The sequence below is a fragment of the Schistocerca gregaria genome, chromosome 2 (genome assembly GCF_023897955.1).
Source record: "Schistocerca gregaria isolate iqSchGreg1 chromosome 2, iqSchGreg1.2, whole genome shotgun sequence".
Lineage (NCBI taxonomy): Eukaryota > Metazoa > Arthropoda > Insecta > Orthoptera > Acrididae > Schistocerca > Schistocerca gregaria.
Window position 1 is genome coordinate 366,078,673 of NC_064921.1, and position 15,412 is coordinate 366,094,084.

The 15,412-nt window shown below is 41.8% G+C and overlaps 1 protein-coding gene across 1 annotated transcript in view; it reads right to left on the minus strand.

Annotated features, from left to right (window-relative positions):
• Nucleotides 1–15,412, minus strand: part of LOC126335781 (adenylate cyclase type 3) — an 861,859-nt gene that overhangs the window by 191,764 nt on the left and 654,683 nt on the right. The window contains exon 12 of the mRNA XM_049999243.1: nucleotides 2,727–2,888. Coding sequence (XP_049855200.1) covers nucleotides 2,727–2,888 — 162 coding nt within the window. The remainder of the gene's footprint in view (nucleotides 1–2,726; nucleotides 2,889–15,412) is intronic.

Consider the following 15,412-nt stretch of genomic DNA (forward strand, 5'->3'; position numbering starts at 1 on the left):
ATTTTTGGCATCTGATATGACACTCCTGATAGTAAATACACGAATCGTACCTGAGTACCATTACTGCTTGCATTTCTTGTAACAGGACAGACGTTGCGAAATGTCTTCTCCTGACCGCGGGAAAGTAGTTCGCAGAGCTGTTATCTTAATATTATTTGATCAAGTCCCATACAAGTAACGTCGTTGAATTTTCCGTAGAAGCTTCTTTCAAATGCCACAGAAAAAGGTATACAGTGCCATTAGAAAGATGTTACAAACGAAAGAAATTACTTGCCAACGTCAGGAAATTAGCCATATTGCCCGCTATAACTTGAGGAAGACCGTAACTCGATATATTTATTGATTCTGCTTATACTTGGGGTGGCCTGTCGCAGCTGCTTCATCCTGAATAACCCATTAGTGCAGTTGTCTCTGGCGACGGTGCGATTTCCCTATTAATCTGTTTCACTCAAACGAAACTTGTTATTTCGATGCTTTATAATAAATATCAGCTTCTTAATTACATTGACATCATTTTCTGTCCTTTTCTTTTCTTCAGACTCGCTTATGAGCCCCACTCCAATCGCGACGACCTATTAAATGTATCTTTCATAGGGCACCTTCTCGACTGAAAACTAGGAGCGTTCATGAGAGTCAGAGAACTGTGGTCAGAGAACTGTGGCAGTCAGTTTTATGTATATCACTTATAAAATCACATGCCAAGTATTTTTCTTTAACCATAACCTACACCGGTTGAAAATGTTAAACTTTTTACGTGCATTACTTCAAGATCTAATAAAATCAGTAATTTTTTTATATAGAAGACTGTGGATTGGTGTGTTACACAGGCTTAATTATGATTTGTATTGGTAGCACTATCAAAAACAGTATCGTATCGTTTCAGAGTATAAACACGTGTTGTATGTCGAAGAGCTAAAGTTTTTCCGAGGAAAAGTGAAAGTATGACGCCAAAACGAAGTGTTTTTAAGAAACGTGGGTTCATGGTAATAGATTCTGGAATAAAGGGAAACACCGTGTTCAAAATGTGGTGTGTGAAGTTACGGGCAGCGAAATACAGGCCAACTCGTCAGTATCTAGAGAAACACCCATTAGTGCTTCGAAGATCAAAATAGAACGTTGTGATACACCGTTTCTCAAAGAGAAAGTGATGTAAATGGTAGGTTAGGTTATATTCTGATAGATTTACACATCTTAACAAGGGTGATAGGTGAATGTGTGTGTTGTAAAATATGTGGAAGGCCAGTTAGTATATATGAAGACAGTGAGGTATCAAATGGGCTAGCCAGGAAACTTATCATTAATTGTGCCAGTTTTGAATATACTTTTTCATTTGGGAATTATGATTAGTGTAAAGATAATTATTTTGAAGTAAATACTAAGTGGTTTTATGGATTGAGAACTATTGGCAAAGCACACTGCAGCGGAAGTAATGTGTGTCGTGATGAATACGCCACGCCTACCTTGTAAAATCGACAGGTATGCAGGATTTATTGGAACTTCTGTGGAATCTGTTGCGTGTGAGTCAATGAAGGGTGCTGCAAACGAAGCTGTTGAAATTATTGATGGTATGAGTGTCATACCAGTAGCTTTTGATGACACTTGGCAGAACCACAGCTAGAGTTCAAAGAATTCTGCTGCTATGATGACCAGTGTGGATACTGGAAAGATAATAGATTTCCCGTTGTAAGTGTAAATCAGGGAATGAAGAAGGGCATATCTGTGACAGAAATTATGAAGGAACAAGTGGTGGTATGGGGACCTCTGCTGCTACTGAAATTTTTAGTCGCTCTGTGAACGTAAGGGGAGTGTGGTACACGGAGACCCAAATGCATTTAACAGTGTAGTAGCCCCCCAGCCTTATGGTGAGAAGATTATCAAAAAGGTGGAATGTGTTGGTCATGTCCAGAAGAGGATGGGCACTAGGATAAGGAAGTTGAAACGAACTTTGAGAGACAAGAAACTTTCTGATGGTAAAACCGTAAGAGGCAGGCTGACAGATAAAATTATTGATGAACTACAGCAGTATTATGAGATGGCCATTAGAAGTAACACTGAGGATTGGTTGAAAATGAAGCAGGCAGTATGGGCTAGCTTCTTCCACTGACTGTCAACTGCTGAAAAACCAGTGCGCCATCTTTGCCCTCCTGGACCTGATTCATGGTGCAATTATCGGAATGCGCAGTACTGAAACAGTTCATACAGCCATCCCAGCAGAAGTCATGGATATCATAAAAACCTACTTACAGAGACCTGACAAATCGTGAATTACTGAAGAAGTGTCTGCATGGTCAGACTCAAAATCTCAATGCGCCGTTCAGTAATCTTATATGGACTCGTTTACCAAAAAATGATTTTGTTGGAATGAGGACACTAAAGTGGGGGGTCAATGAAGCTGTTATTCCTTTTAATGATGGAAACATTGGTAGGGTGAAAGTGCTACAGGATATGGGAATTAATCCTGGAGCAAACTGCATCAGAGAACTTGAACAGATGGAGAAGGTTCGCATTGATAAAGCAGAGTATGCTGCACAGTTGGCCACTAAGGAGTCTAGAAAGAAGAAAAATCTTGAAAAAAAGATGAAAGGGGATGATATACAGTATGGTGTAGGGTGCTCCCGAGTGACTAAAATTAAAACATTAAGCATATATTAAGGAGTGGAACAACCAACGAGTACGGTAAGTGCACTTGGGAAGTAACTAGAGAGACAGAAGACGCGCACGCCTACCTGGGCAGCACGACGGCGCGGGCCACGGTGATGAGCAGCAGGGCGAGCGGGCAGCCCAGCACGGAGACGCTGCCGAAGGACTCCTTGTGGTGCTGGTACTCCACCTCCTTCTGCTTGTCGCTGAACGCCAGCGTCACCAGGTGCGTGTGCTTCGACAGGTCTCTGCGACACACCATAGGCAGCCCAGCTCCTACACCTTCTTAATTTGCTCTCGCCACGAGTTAGCATTTTAGCACATAGATGACGCTGGCATCGATGAAATTTTTAATTTTTAATTTTTCTAAGTCTGACAAACAGTTTTTAAACCAACTGTTAAATTCCGTTTTCTGTGTTTCATCTAAATGGATAACCAACACTTAGTGCAACCATAAAATTATTTTCACAATTTTTATCAATAGAAATTCTTCCAGGAAAATATTCAGTTGATCTGTATTTAAACTTGTACGAAATATCCGATGCAATACATATTCCACAAGAACGACCACCATACAGTTTACATGAATTAACAATCGTAGAACCCTTTTAAATTAATCCAAGCGATTTTGCACACATATGATTTTGCTACTGGGTTCCACTTCATATGGGCTAAAACGAAACAGCAATCGAATTACTGGCAGAAGTATAACTGTGAGTACCGGGCGTAAGTCGTGCTTCGGTAGCTCAGATGGTAGAGCACTTGCCCGCGAAAGGCAAAGGGTTCGAGTCTCGGTCGGGCACACAGTTTTGATCTGCCAGGAAGTTTCATATCAGCGCACACTCCGCTGCAGAGTGAAAATCTCATTCTGGAAGCAATCGAATTAGTGGCTTTCACCTGGTGTGTCTGCACCAGAAAGCGTGAAGATGATTTCATCTGATGGAGAAGTTTCATCTCACTGATTTCCTCAGGTAGGGTAGAATGATACCTTTTGAATTCTACGCTACTTCTGACAACTGCGTGGGGAAAAAGGGGAGAGATGCCTGGATTGCAAAAGAAAAAAAAGATAAATTTCATCACGACACTGTACCTATTGTATGTACGAGTTTTGACGACGGGAATAATGATGGGTTTTAAGTATGAGAGTTAATACATACTGTTGTGTACTGCTTGGTACACAGTGATAACGAGAGGCGAGCTACAGGGCGGTGCAGCGGCTGTCGCAGGGAAGCTAGACAGGAGCAGAAATGATTAGAGAACAGATGAATACATTAAACAGAAGCTAACTTATATCGTTCTCCAAATGTTGCGAAGTAACTTTACAAAAGTACAGACAGCAGTCGACTTCAGTTATCATAAGAAGCAAATTGGGGAGCATCGTGCAGTGTGAGAAACACACTATTAATCCACACGTGAACTGTCGAAGCCTACTAAAACCGAAGACCGAGCGAGGTGGCGCAGTGGTTAGCACACTGGACTTACATTCAGGAGGACGACGGTTCAATCCCGTCTCCAGCCATCCTGATTTAGGTTTTCCGTGATTTCCCCAAATCGTTTCAGGCCAATGCCGGGATGGTTCCTTTGAAAGAGTACGGACGATTTCCTTCCCAATCCTTCCCTAACCCGAGCTTGCGCTCCGTCTCTAATGACCTCGTTGTCGACGGGACGTTAAACACTAACCACCACCACTAAAACCGAAGACTGCGACAGAGACGGACTTGTAGCTGCCGCCGGCCACCATATATCGCATCGGCAGAGAGCGCTCATAGTCGGAGCTGCTGAAGGTGTGGCTCAGAGGACGCGCATCAATGGACCCGCCGGGTCTCCGCTTGACAGCTATCGGCGTCTGTCGAAAACTTGCGTTTCCGTTGCCAACAATGAGACGTCGGTGGGGGTGGTATCTGTCCATGATATCCCCATGCAACTTACTGGTCAGTGAAACCAGAAATGTGGTCGAGTAAACATAGTGTACAAGCGCTCTACAAAGCAAGAGCTATATGGAAGTGAATATTCACTAACAACTGGACAGTGACTCCAATTGATGTTTGGTGCGTCCTACGGTGAAAGAGGCGGCAGTCCACAAGACTGGCCCGCCCCACCGACGTCACACTGACGTTATGAACAATAGCACAGATGATAATGAAAGGTGTAAATGCTGTGAACAACAACTAAATAGATATATACGAGTAAGCTTAGACATGGACTAAGACTATAGCAATTCGGATATGTTTTGTGGCAGGAAACGTGCTGCAGGCCTTCAAAGAAAATGTAGAGTTGGTAAACGAATGGAATTGGCTGATGTGGAAGATTAGGAAATGTAAGACATGACACACGTCAATCAGTCAGATGTAACTAAAGTAAACTATCCATAGTTAATCGCTTGGAACAAAGTATGATTATGCAGAACCCTACTCTGAGTTAAGACAACAATGAACAACAGCCGGGAATAATAGATCCAGGTTCTTACATTGTCCACATTGAAGGGAAAACGGGTAAGGTAGGAAATACCCATACAATGGCCACTGGAAAATTGTTCCACGGTAATATGCCAGAGGCAAGAGGCTAGATTTGGAATATTATACCAGCGAAAAGAAATAGGTTAAAAGTGGAAGTGGGGACGGCCAAAGTGCCAGCCTCAGATATTAGTCGATTATCAGCTAGAACCGTAAGTACTAAACCATCTGCTCTACGAACAGGATGTAACAGGTGGAGTGGAGCAAAATATAAAGTCGTCAATGAAATCACTAGAGGTTAGGAGAATGAATGAAATGATACTACAGAATAATCCTGAAGAAGTAATGACACGCGCATTCATTTACAGTGCGCGATGTTCATTGGAGCTCTACTCGCTGGCTGTGCGGATATGCTATAAAAGTTTACATTTTGGACTCTTGGGAGGACAGTCTCATATCAAATTCTGATGTGACGTTGATCACGGAACGTCAAACTAAGAATCAGATAGGTTCACTTGAGCCAACTGTAGCGATGCATACCATGCAACAGAGAAAGCGTACCCTAAGTATATCGAAAGGAGACAAGTCTATAAACTGCTGCACCTAGGAACATCTCATTTAAAGGAGCGCTGGACATAGTGAAAAACAGATCTTACCCCGAGATCGTTACGCGTCAGCAGAAACACAGTGAACGCGTCATTAGGTCGGACGCCAACGAGCACACCAACTCGTTCGAGCAGACGGGAAATGCCGTAGGTCAGTATACAGGGACCAGGCGCGGCCAGTACACAGGGGATGGGATACAACGCGACGAAGCGTCTCAACTCATTGGACTGTAGTTGCACTACGCGAACACTTGCGCGACCTCAAGGGTCAACCTGGGAGCGCAATTTGAATCAATTTTTAACGTTTCAGCAAAGAATAAGCAATGGCTACGAGAAATTGATACAATAAACATACGGAAGCTACTCGAGGAAGGGAAAATCCTGCACCTGTATAATGGAACAGCTATAAGTGACTAAAGCAGCAATGGATATACTGCACGCTAAGTCTGTCAGAAGAAATGCAACGGTTCAGCCTATCTTGGTACAAGGTAATGGCATTAAACTGTGAGGCATTAACAAAACAGGGCCAGCCCCAGCTGAGAACTTCACTTGCCAGGAGTATCAGCTTATACGAGCTGATAGACAGGATAGATACGGTAATACAGCAATCTTGATACACTCTGATGTAAATAACAAACGGGTCGAAACAAAAAAACATGATCAGAGTAACCGAGGCGTGTGCCACTAAAGTAATCATTGCGGGAAAAACTATGTCAGACCTTTCATTATACGGAGCTCCCAACGTACAATTAAGTAAGGAGACAATTTTCAGTATAGAGTCTCAAGTGGCGGCCCTAAAGTGATTCTGGAAGGTCTCAACATACATCACCAGACCACGGGTTTATAGACGGTGAGATAGAAAAGGGAACATGCTTGTAGAAATAAGCGATGAAGAGAATTTATTAATGCTGAATGATGGCTCGGCGACTCGCGTCAATACGCCTAGTCAAGAAAAGTTACCAGCTGACCTTATTATGGTGTTACTCGAACTGCCCCCTATACAGGTGCGTATTAGACGATCCCACTAGGATCGGGTCACCTGTCGCTGCTAATAACACTCCTCAGCCAGGAATTTCTACCAAAATTCGTTATCATATGTATGTATGGGATACACGGAAAGCTGATTGGGAGATGTGCAAGACAAGAAAGTAACTGAGGATACATACGTCGCCGTAGCGGCGTATACAACTTGCAGAAGCCGTCACAAATGCGCCTTTGAAGCCATACAGCAAAAGCGGAAGTGTTATGTGCCAAGACGCTCCCCAAGGGAATGGGGAGGGGAAGTGACCGGACACAAAGGAAATATGATTCGAGACATTAATGCGAACTCACCACATTAGACCCTCAAACATGTGATTGCGAAAGTCAAAATTACTTTGAAACAAAAGTAAAGAAAAAGTTGGAAGACATCTGTTTGACTTTCACATAAACCATCGCTCGTAGGAATCTGACAGAAAATCAAGCGCTTCACGAACTGAGGGAGTACCACGTTGGGAAAGGTTCTCTGTAGCAGGACCTGTTAGAGGGAATCCTGCAGGAACTTCCACCCCTCCTTCCCTTTTGCCGGTTTCCAGACCACAACAAAGATGTGAGGATGCAACGCACAATCTGTTGCAACTGTATAGTCTAACAGAGATGAAAAAAGCACAATTAAATGCGGAACATATACTGCAACTGCATCTGAAAATATTAACTAGGACATGGTATGGCACCTCCCAAAAATAGGGAAAAGAACCTAATTAAGATCTTCAATAGAGTACCGATCAGTGCATTCCATCCATGAAACTAGCAAGGACTGTGACAATTAAGAAACAAGACAAGGAAAATAAAATACCATTGAATCCTATAGACCAATGCACGCTAAACATCGTAACGGACGATTAAGTATGGATTAGAGTGATGGGTGGGAAAAGAAAAGTTTTCTTTCACCATACCAGTTTGGGTTTGGCATTTTTTACAGATTTAACAAGTGTATACGATAATGCATAGATACTGATGTTAACGCATAAGCTGATTAACTATGTTCCGTCCAAAACATTTCCTCAGATTTACAACAGGTATTATTGTGCCGAAAAATCTTCATCGGAAATCGTGTACAAACAATGACGAATGCCGCTTGCCGCAAGGATCTATCTTGCCCCAGTTGCTTTTCAAAACACATACGAGGGACGTACGTGATCTAGTGGGGGACGACATTAAGATTTTGCAAACTGCTGACGATCTATGCATTTATGCAGTCGGAGAGGCATTAAACTATTGCATCCAAATAATAGGACAATTTATTAAGAATTTCCAATTTTGCCTGCTAAATAATTCACTCGAAATATCCACTAGTAAGACATCCATTTATATGTTCACTAGACACATATGTACAGGCTCGAATCAAATGAAACCAGGCCCAAATACATTTCCATTCAGAAAAACTATCAAGTGTTTACTATAGATCACAAACTGACATGGGGCCCACATACTGGAAGAGTGTCAGGAAAATGGGAAAGAGCAATAAATATCCTACGATCAGTTACGCGTATTGCCTAGGGAGCAGATCGCAGTGTGTCTAAGCATTTACAGAGCACTTATCCATCTCTACCAGGACTATACATGCATCCGCTATGAGTCTGCAATCACGTCCACCCTATTTAAACTGCACAAAATACGGTGTGAAGTGCTACCCATCCGTGTCGATGCGATGAAATGTACACAAACAAATGAATTGTTATGAAAGGCATTAGGAGCAACACTGCACCTCCTACGGCGTTGTCTCGCATCGAAGTCCATGCTAAAATGTAGCCAGTTTGCATATTCGTTTGTTATGTAGAACGTCCGGACGCTGGGGAACGACTATTTTACGGAGCGGTACTGGATCAACAAAAATACTCCAACCATTACAGCACAAAGCGATGCGTGCTACAGTTCTACGGTGTTACGACAAATATGATCATGTAGCCCTCATAGATGCAAGGTAAACGATCTGTGTGATGCCCCTGATATCCTTTTCGTGCATGTCAGGGTGATACTAGAAATCTTAGGACACATAACGGACGCTAAAATACCAACACAGATGACACTGGAAATCGATGCGTATATCAGACAACATAAGCTTGGAGACTTTATAAATAATCTGTGGAAATGTCTATTATAACAGCAAAATTAGTAACTATTGTCGAAACACTTACGAACTAAGGAAACCGCATCGAGGGAAAAATCATTATCTTAACGGACTCGCGGGCAGAAGTCATGAACTTGAATAAGCCATTTTTCACAGTGATTTTTACGTAATGGCAGAACAGCTGAGTCGATGATTTTTCATTCATGTAGAGTAACAATGATACACTTAAGCACAAAAGAAATTCAAATACAGAGATGTAAACTGGCAGAATACGGCGCTGCGGTCGGCAACACCTGTATAAAACAACAAGTGTCTGGCGTAGTTGTTACATCGGTTACTGCTGCTACAATGGCAGGTTACCAAAATTTTAGTCTGTTTGAACGTGGTGTTATAGTCGGCGCAAAAGCGACGGGACACAGCATTTTCGAGGTACCGATAAAGTGGTGATTTTCCCGTACAACCATTTCACGAGTGTATCGTGAATATCAAGAATCCGGTAACACATCAAATCTCTGGCATCGCCGCTGCTGGAAAAATATCCTGAAAGAACGAGACCGACGACGACTCAAGAGAATTGTTCAACGTGACAGAAGAGAAACCCTTTACCAAATTGCTGCAGGTTTCAATGTTTGGCCATCACCAAATGTCAGCATGCAAACCGTTCAACGAAACATCACCGATACGGGTTTTCGGAGCCGAACGCTCACTCGTGTACCATTGATGACTGCACGAACATTGCTTTACGCCTCGCCTGAGCCCGTCCAAACCGACTTTGCACTGTTGATGACGGGATACATGTTGCCTGGTCGGACGAATCTCGTTTCAAATTGTTTAGAGTGGATGCAAGTCAGCAGGGGACTGTTCAAGCTGCTGAAGACTATGTAATGGTGTGGGGCATGTGCAGTTGGAGTGATATGGGTCTCCTGATACGTCTAGATACGACTCTGACAGGTGACACGTAAGAATCTTGTCTGATCACCGGCATCTCTTGATGTGTATTGTACATTGCGGTGGACTCGAGCAATTCCAGTTGGACAGTGCAACACATCACGGATCCAAAATTGCTGCAGAGTGCTATAGGAACACGTTTATCAGTTTAAATGCTTCCGCTGGCCAGAAGACTCCCCAGCCATGAACATTATTGAATATATCTGGGATGCCTTGCAACGTGCTCTTCCGAAGAGATCTCCATCCCATCGTACTCTTACGGATTTATGGACAGCCTGAAGGATTCATGGTGTCGCTTCCCTCCAGGAGTACTTCAGATATTAGTCGAGTCCATGCCACGTCGTTTTGCGGCACTTCTGCATGCTCGAGGGGGCCCTACACAATACTAGGCAAGTGTACCAGTTTCTTTGGCTCTTCAGTGTATGAAACTTACGGAATGATTAACCATAATTTGACTGTACGATATGCTTTTTTCAGGATCTGGATTTAGGCCTTAGGCCAAATTTTAAAAAAGTCATCTTACTTTTGTAGAGCACACGATACAAGTCAGATGATTTTTGACGTTTGTAATACGTGAAGAAAGGCTAATGCTGAAACCTAGATTGTGTACATAAGCATATGATACAGTAAAATGGCGGATATAACTTTTCATAACAACCTAGTCGTTTAAGAAATTATGCAGCATGTCAGTCGGCTATACACTAAAAAAAAAAAGCCAAGATAATCTAGGTCAAAGACGACAAGAGCATCCACGGCAACGAGCAGGTCGACCAACTGACTAAACAAGGTGCAGCTTCAGGAATGTGATATTTTTCAAGGATACCGAACACATTCATACGGTGACCTAAAAGGACTATGGGAATGAGGTGTGACGAGGAAGGGAGAACAACAACCAACAACAAAGGGAAACACATAAAACGATAGATCCTTTGATCCCGACAATGCTTCGATATAGAAAAGCAAGCAGTTCAAGAGGATATTGTACAACCATTGAACGAATTAAATTCAATCACGGCTTACATCGCCTTGGACTTATCGACAACCCTCTTTTTACTTTTGGAAAAGAAGAAGACATGAACATTATAATACCGTAATGTCCCGAGGACAAGAGAAATGGGACTCTAAATCAATTGTATGCTGTTTGGCACAGAGACCCCACTGCGTTACCACTCTTCTCGGAACGACAACGATGGGGGTTATAATCTCATATACTCAGCTCCTGAGGAATTAGGAGGGTCTATATGGTCAGCCACAGTAAATTGCGCATCCTTTGAGTGCCGTAAATTTTCATTATTTGGTGAGAGCAGACCAGCAACACGAGACCATATGCAAGAACTGCTACTCGGAGGAAACAGAGACAAGAATGAGAATCGCGTTGCTTGGACGACGCAACCCAGTTACCAAATACGTCAGACGACAAGTCGGACACATAAAGTCTTGTACTTCCTTCTTTAGTCGAAAATAATACTTTCTTTCTTTTTGAAACCGAAATCAATTTAAATTTTATGCACTATGCTCATTGTATACATATAAATTTTATAAAAATACATAACTTTCTTGCAATAAATTGTACATTGGTAAAAATCAAAACTGACAAGTGATACTAATTTGTATAAGTTACGGTTGGCTGTACATTCATGAAAGCAATGGATAATAAGAATAAGATTTTATTGATCAGCATTTTTTCTTTATCACGTATAAAAAATGATTTATTTGTAAAACTTTGGATCCAATGAAGAGGTTGTGGTTGTGTCAGTTTTCCACAACTTATAGAATCACTCTTCAGGAGCGGAATTTGTCGACTGGAAAAAAAGAACAACAAACAAACTTTGGCACAGTCGGTTCATCCAAACGAATACTACGTCGAAAATTAAATGCATTTTAACCTAATTTCCCACTCTTAGGTAGAGAAACTTGTACTGTACTCTTGTACAGCAGCGTGACAATTGACTCAGTTCTGTGAGTGTGTGTTACAGGTAATAAAAGTCCTGGAACTGGAGGGTGGTATAAGATACCCTGTTAATATATGGAAACTGCAGTAATCGGGATTTGTTACCAGGGCCGCCAACGATCATTTTACATCATTTGTGACGAATGAAAGGCGACAGAAAGTGTTGTTTTCATGTGCTGGTAACTAAATAAAAACGATAATGTCAAGAAATGGCGCTGCCTGCATCGTGTATCGCAACTGTCGTTTGTTTGTGGCCGCTGCACTTTAAAAACTATGTAAAGGCGCATTGATAATTGCGTTGTAAAACTGAAGTTTGTTACGCTTTTCAATTTGTTAACAGAGATTTCTTGCGCATGGGCCATCATACAGGATGGTTATAATTAAACTTCCGCTACTTGAGAGGGCCCCCATGAAAAACGAGTCCCCGTAGGACACTGAAACTTGGAAATATTTGTCAGGACATCAGAAGAGAAATAACAACTAAACCACAGAAAAAGAAACAGATTTTAATTTCCATATGAGAGTGTAACATTCGTTAATTACGTATCGTGTATGGGTTCCATATTACAAACGTTTCTCAATGTGACGACCATCTGCATCCGCGACAGCCTGGAACCGCACTAGAGATTCCATTTCAAAACCGTTCGCTGCACTTTTCTTTCGGTGGAACAAGGGATGTTCAGCTTTCGTGACACAACCCGTGCACTGCTTGAAGATCGCACACTGCGTTCAACATCCTCAGCTATGGCAACAGTAGCTTGTTTGACAGTTTGTTGCGCAATTTGCCGTCGGCCTCTTCCACAAGCGCCACGCGAAGTGGCCGAGTGGTTTGAGGCACCATGTCAAGGATTGCGCTGCCCCTCCCACCGGAGGTTCGAGTCCTTCCTCGGGCATGGATGTGTGTGTTGTTCATAGCGTAAGTTGGTTTCAGTTAGTTTAAATAGTGTGTAAGTCTAGGGACCGAAGACCTCAGCAAGAATTCACACACATTTGAACATTTTTCTCACACAAGCAATTTCGAAGTCACCAGTTAATTCCAATTTTCGAATCATGTCCTTCAACGCCGGATTAGAAATACAATCTCTCCCTTTCCCTTTAATGCCCCGATACTAGCGAAGAGCAGAGGCAGTGTTGCTGTTGTTTTGATAAATTACGAGCAAAGCCCTGTCCACCTTTCCAGAACCATGTCGACTGTCTGCAGTTGCAAAGTACACTGATGTTTGTGTTTGAGCCCTAAGTCACCGTATCAGTACCAGTGCCCGTCAGCAAGTCGTGACACTAACACTACTCACAACGCAAATTCTACCGCGTATAGTCTGAACATCATTCCTATAAATGTGAGCATCCGTAAGGTAAATAGTTTTCTGTAGACATTATATCGTCCCCAGTGCTATATTACGAAAAGACTTAAAAACAGTATTTATAAAGAAGAGACATTTACAATTTGAGTGATAAGTGGACACTAACCGATCAGGCGATCATAAGTTTTTTCTCCGTATTATAATAATTTATCTGTGTAAGTTTCGAGGCTACAGAAATACAGGGTGATTCAAACAGAATACCACAACTTTAAAAATGTGTATTTAATGAAAGAAACATAATATAACCTTCTGTTATACATCATTACAAAGAGTATTTAAAAAGGTTTTTTTTTCACTCAAAAACAAGTTCAGAGATGTTCAATATGGCCCCCTCCAGACACTCGAGCAATATCAACCCGATACTCCAACTCGTTCCACACTCTCTGTAGCATATCAGGCGTAACAGTTTGGATAGCTGCTGTTATTTCACGTTTCAAATAATCAATGGTGGCTGGGAGAGGTGGCCGAAACACCATATCCTTAACATACCCCCATAAGAAAAAATCTCAGGGGGTAAGATCAGGGCTTCTTGGACGCCAGTGATGAAGTGCTCTGTCACGGGCTGCCTGGCGGCGGATCCATTGCCTCGGGTAGTTGACGTTCAGGTAGTTATGGACAGATAAGTGCCAATGTGGTGGCGCTCCATCCTGCTGAAATATGAATTGTTGTGCTTCTTGTTCGAGCTGAGGGAACAGCCAATTCTCTAACATCTCCAGATACTATAGTCCAGTTACAGTAGCACCTTCGAAGAAAAAGGGACCAAAAACTTTATTGGCTGAAATGGCACAGAAAACGTTCACCTTAGGCGAGTCACGTTCATACTGAGTTGTTTCCCGCGGATTCTCAGTGCCCCATATACAGACATTGTGACGGTTGACTTTTCCTTTAGTGTGGAAAGTTGCTTCATCACTAAACACAATCTTTGAAACGAAAGTTTCATCTGTTTCCATTTGCGCAAGGATAAAATCACAGAAATCGATTCTTTTTAATCTTATCAGCTGCAGACAGTGCTTGAACCAATTTCAGACGATAAGGTTTCATAACTAACCTTTTTCGTAGGACTCTCCATACAGTTGATTGTGGAATTTGCAGCTCTCTGCTAGCTCTGCGAGTCGATTTTCCTGGGCTGCGAACAAATGCTTGCTGGATGCGTGCTACATTTTCATCACTCGTTCTCGGCCGTCCAGAACTTTTCCCTTTGCACAAACACCCATTCTCTGTAAACTGTTTATACCAACGTTAAATACACCACCTATCAGGAGGTTTAACACCATACTTCGTTCGAAATGCACGCTGAACAACTGTCGTCGATTCACTTCTTCCGTACTCAATAACACAAAAAGCTTTCTGTTGAGCGGTCGCCATCTTAGCATCAACTGACGCTGACGCCTAGTCAACAGCGCCTCTAGCGAACAAATGTACAACTAAATGAAACTTTATAGTTCCCTTAATTCGCCGACAGATTGTGCTTAGCTCTGCCTTTCGTCGTTGCAGAGTTTTAAATTCCTAAAGTTGTGGTATTCTTTTTGAATCACCCTGTATAATAAAATGATCTAAAGAGACGACAAGATACGCTCTTTTGTTAATTTTTTAATCGTTTTCACTTCTTCTCTTGCCTTTTATGCGTGTAGACGGTCATCTTGTGAGTGCTGGCAAAAGTAAGCATATTTGTATGAATTAAGCAGATAATATATTGATTTAATATCATCGTTCACTGTTAATTTGTAAGAGGAGATCCCGATTTCATGTCCGCCTTCCTTGAAGTAACCTGCATTCAAGTAATTTACAGTTCAACAATCGCAGCGGCCAGTGCAGTCAATGGTGCCATTACGTGGCGATATTAACTCATAAAAAATTAGCGGAAGCGAAAAACTCGCCCGTTATTAACATAATATTCATTTTTCTCCACAGCCGCACGAAGTTGCAGAAAATACGTAGCTTTAAGATTCTTATTTTCAGTACCACAGCCGAGAGTCACCAGGACTCCAAATACAATGCAATGGTTAACGGAGGTAAGAAAAAATACTCTCGCGCTTGTGTGGGCCGCAATTCATTAATAACTAAAGATTGTTTGCTTTAAAGTGAACTGACTAGCTATGGAAATTATTATGAAAAGTTTATTCCATTTTCCAACTTATATGCTCATGTCTTAAAATTCAGTGAGTCAAACATTTATTAAAATAACAAATAATTTAAGATTAATATTGTAAAAAGGAGAACTTCACCAAAGCATTTAATCGTAAATAAAAATCAAATGAAATATAATTTTTATGAGGGCCCACCACGTAAGTAGGCAACAATCAAAATAATAATAATAATGATAATAATAATAATAATAATAATAA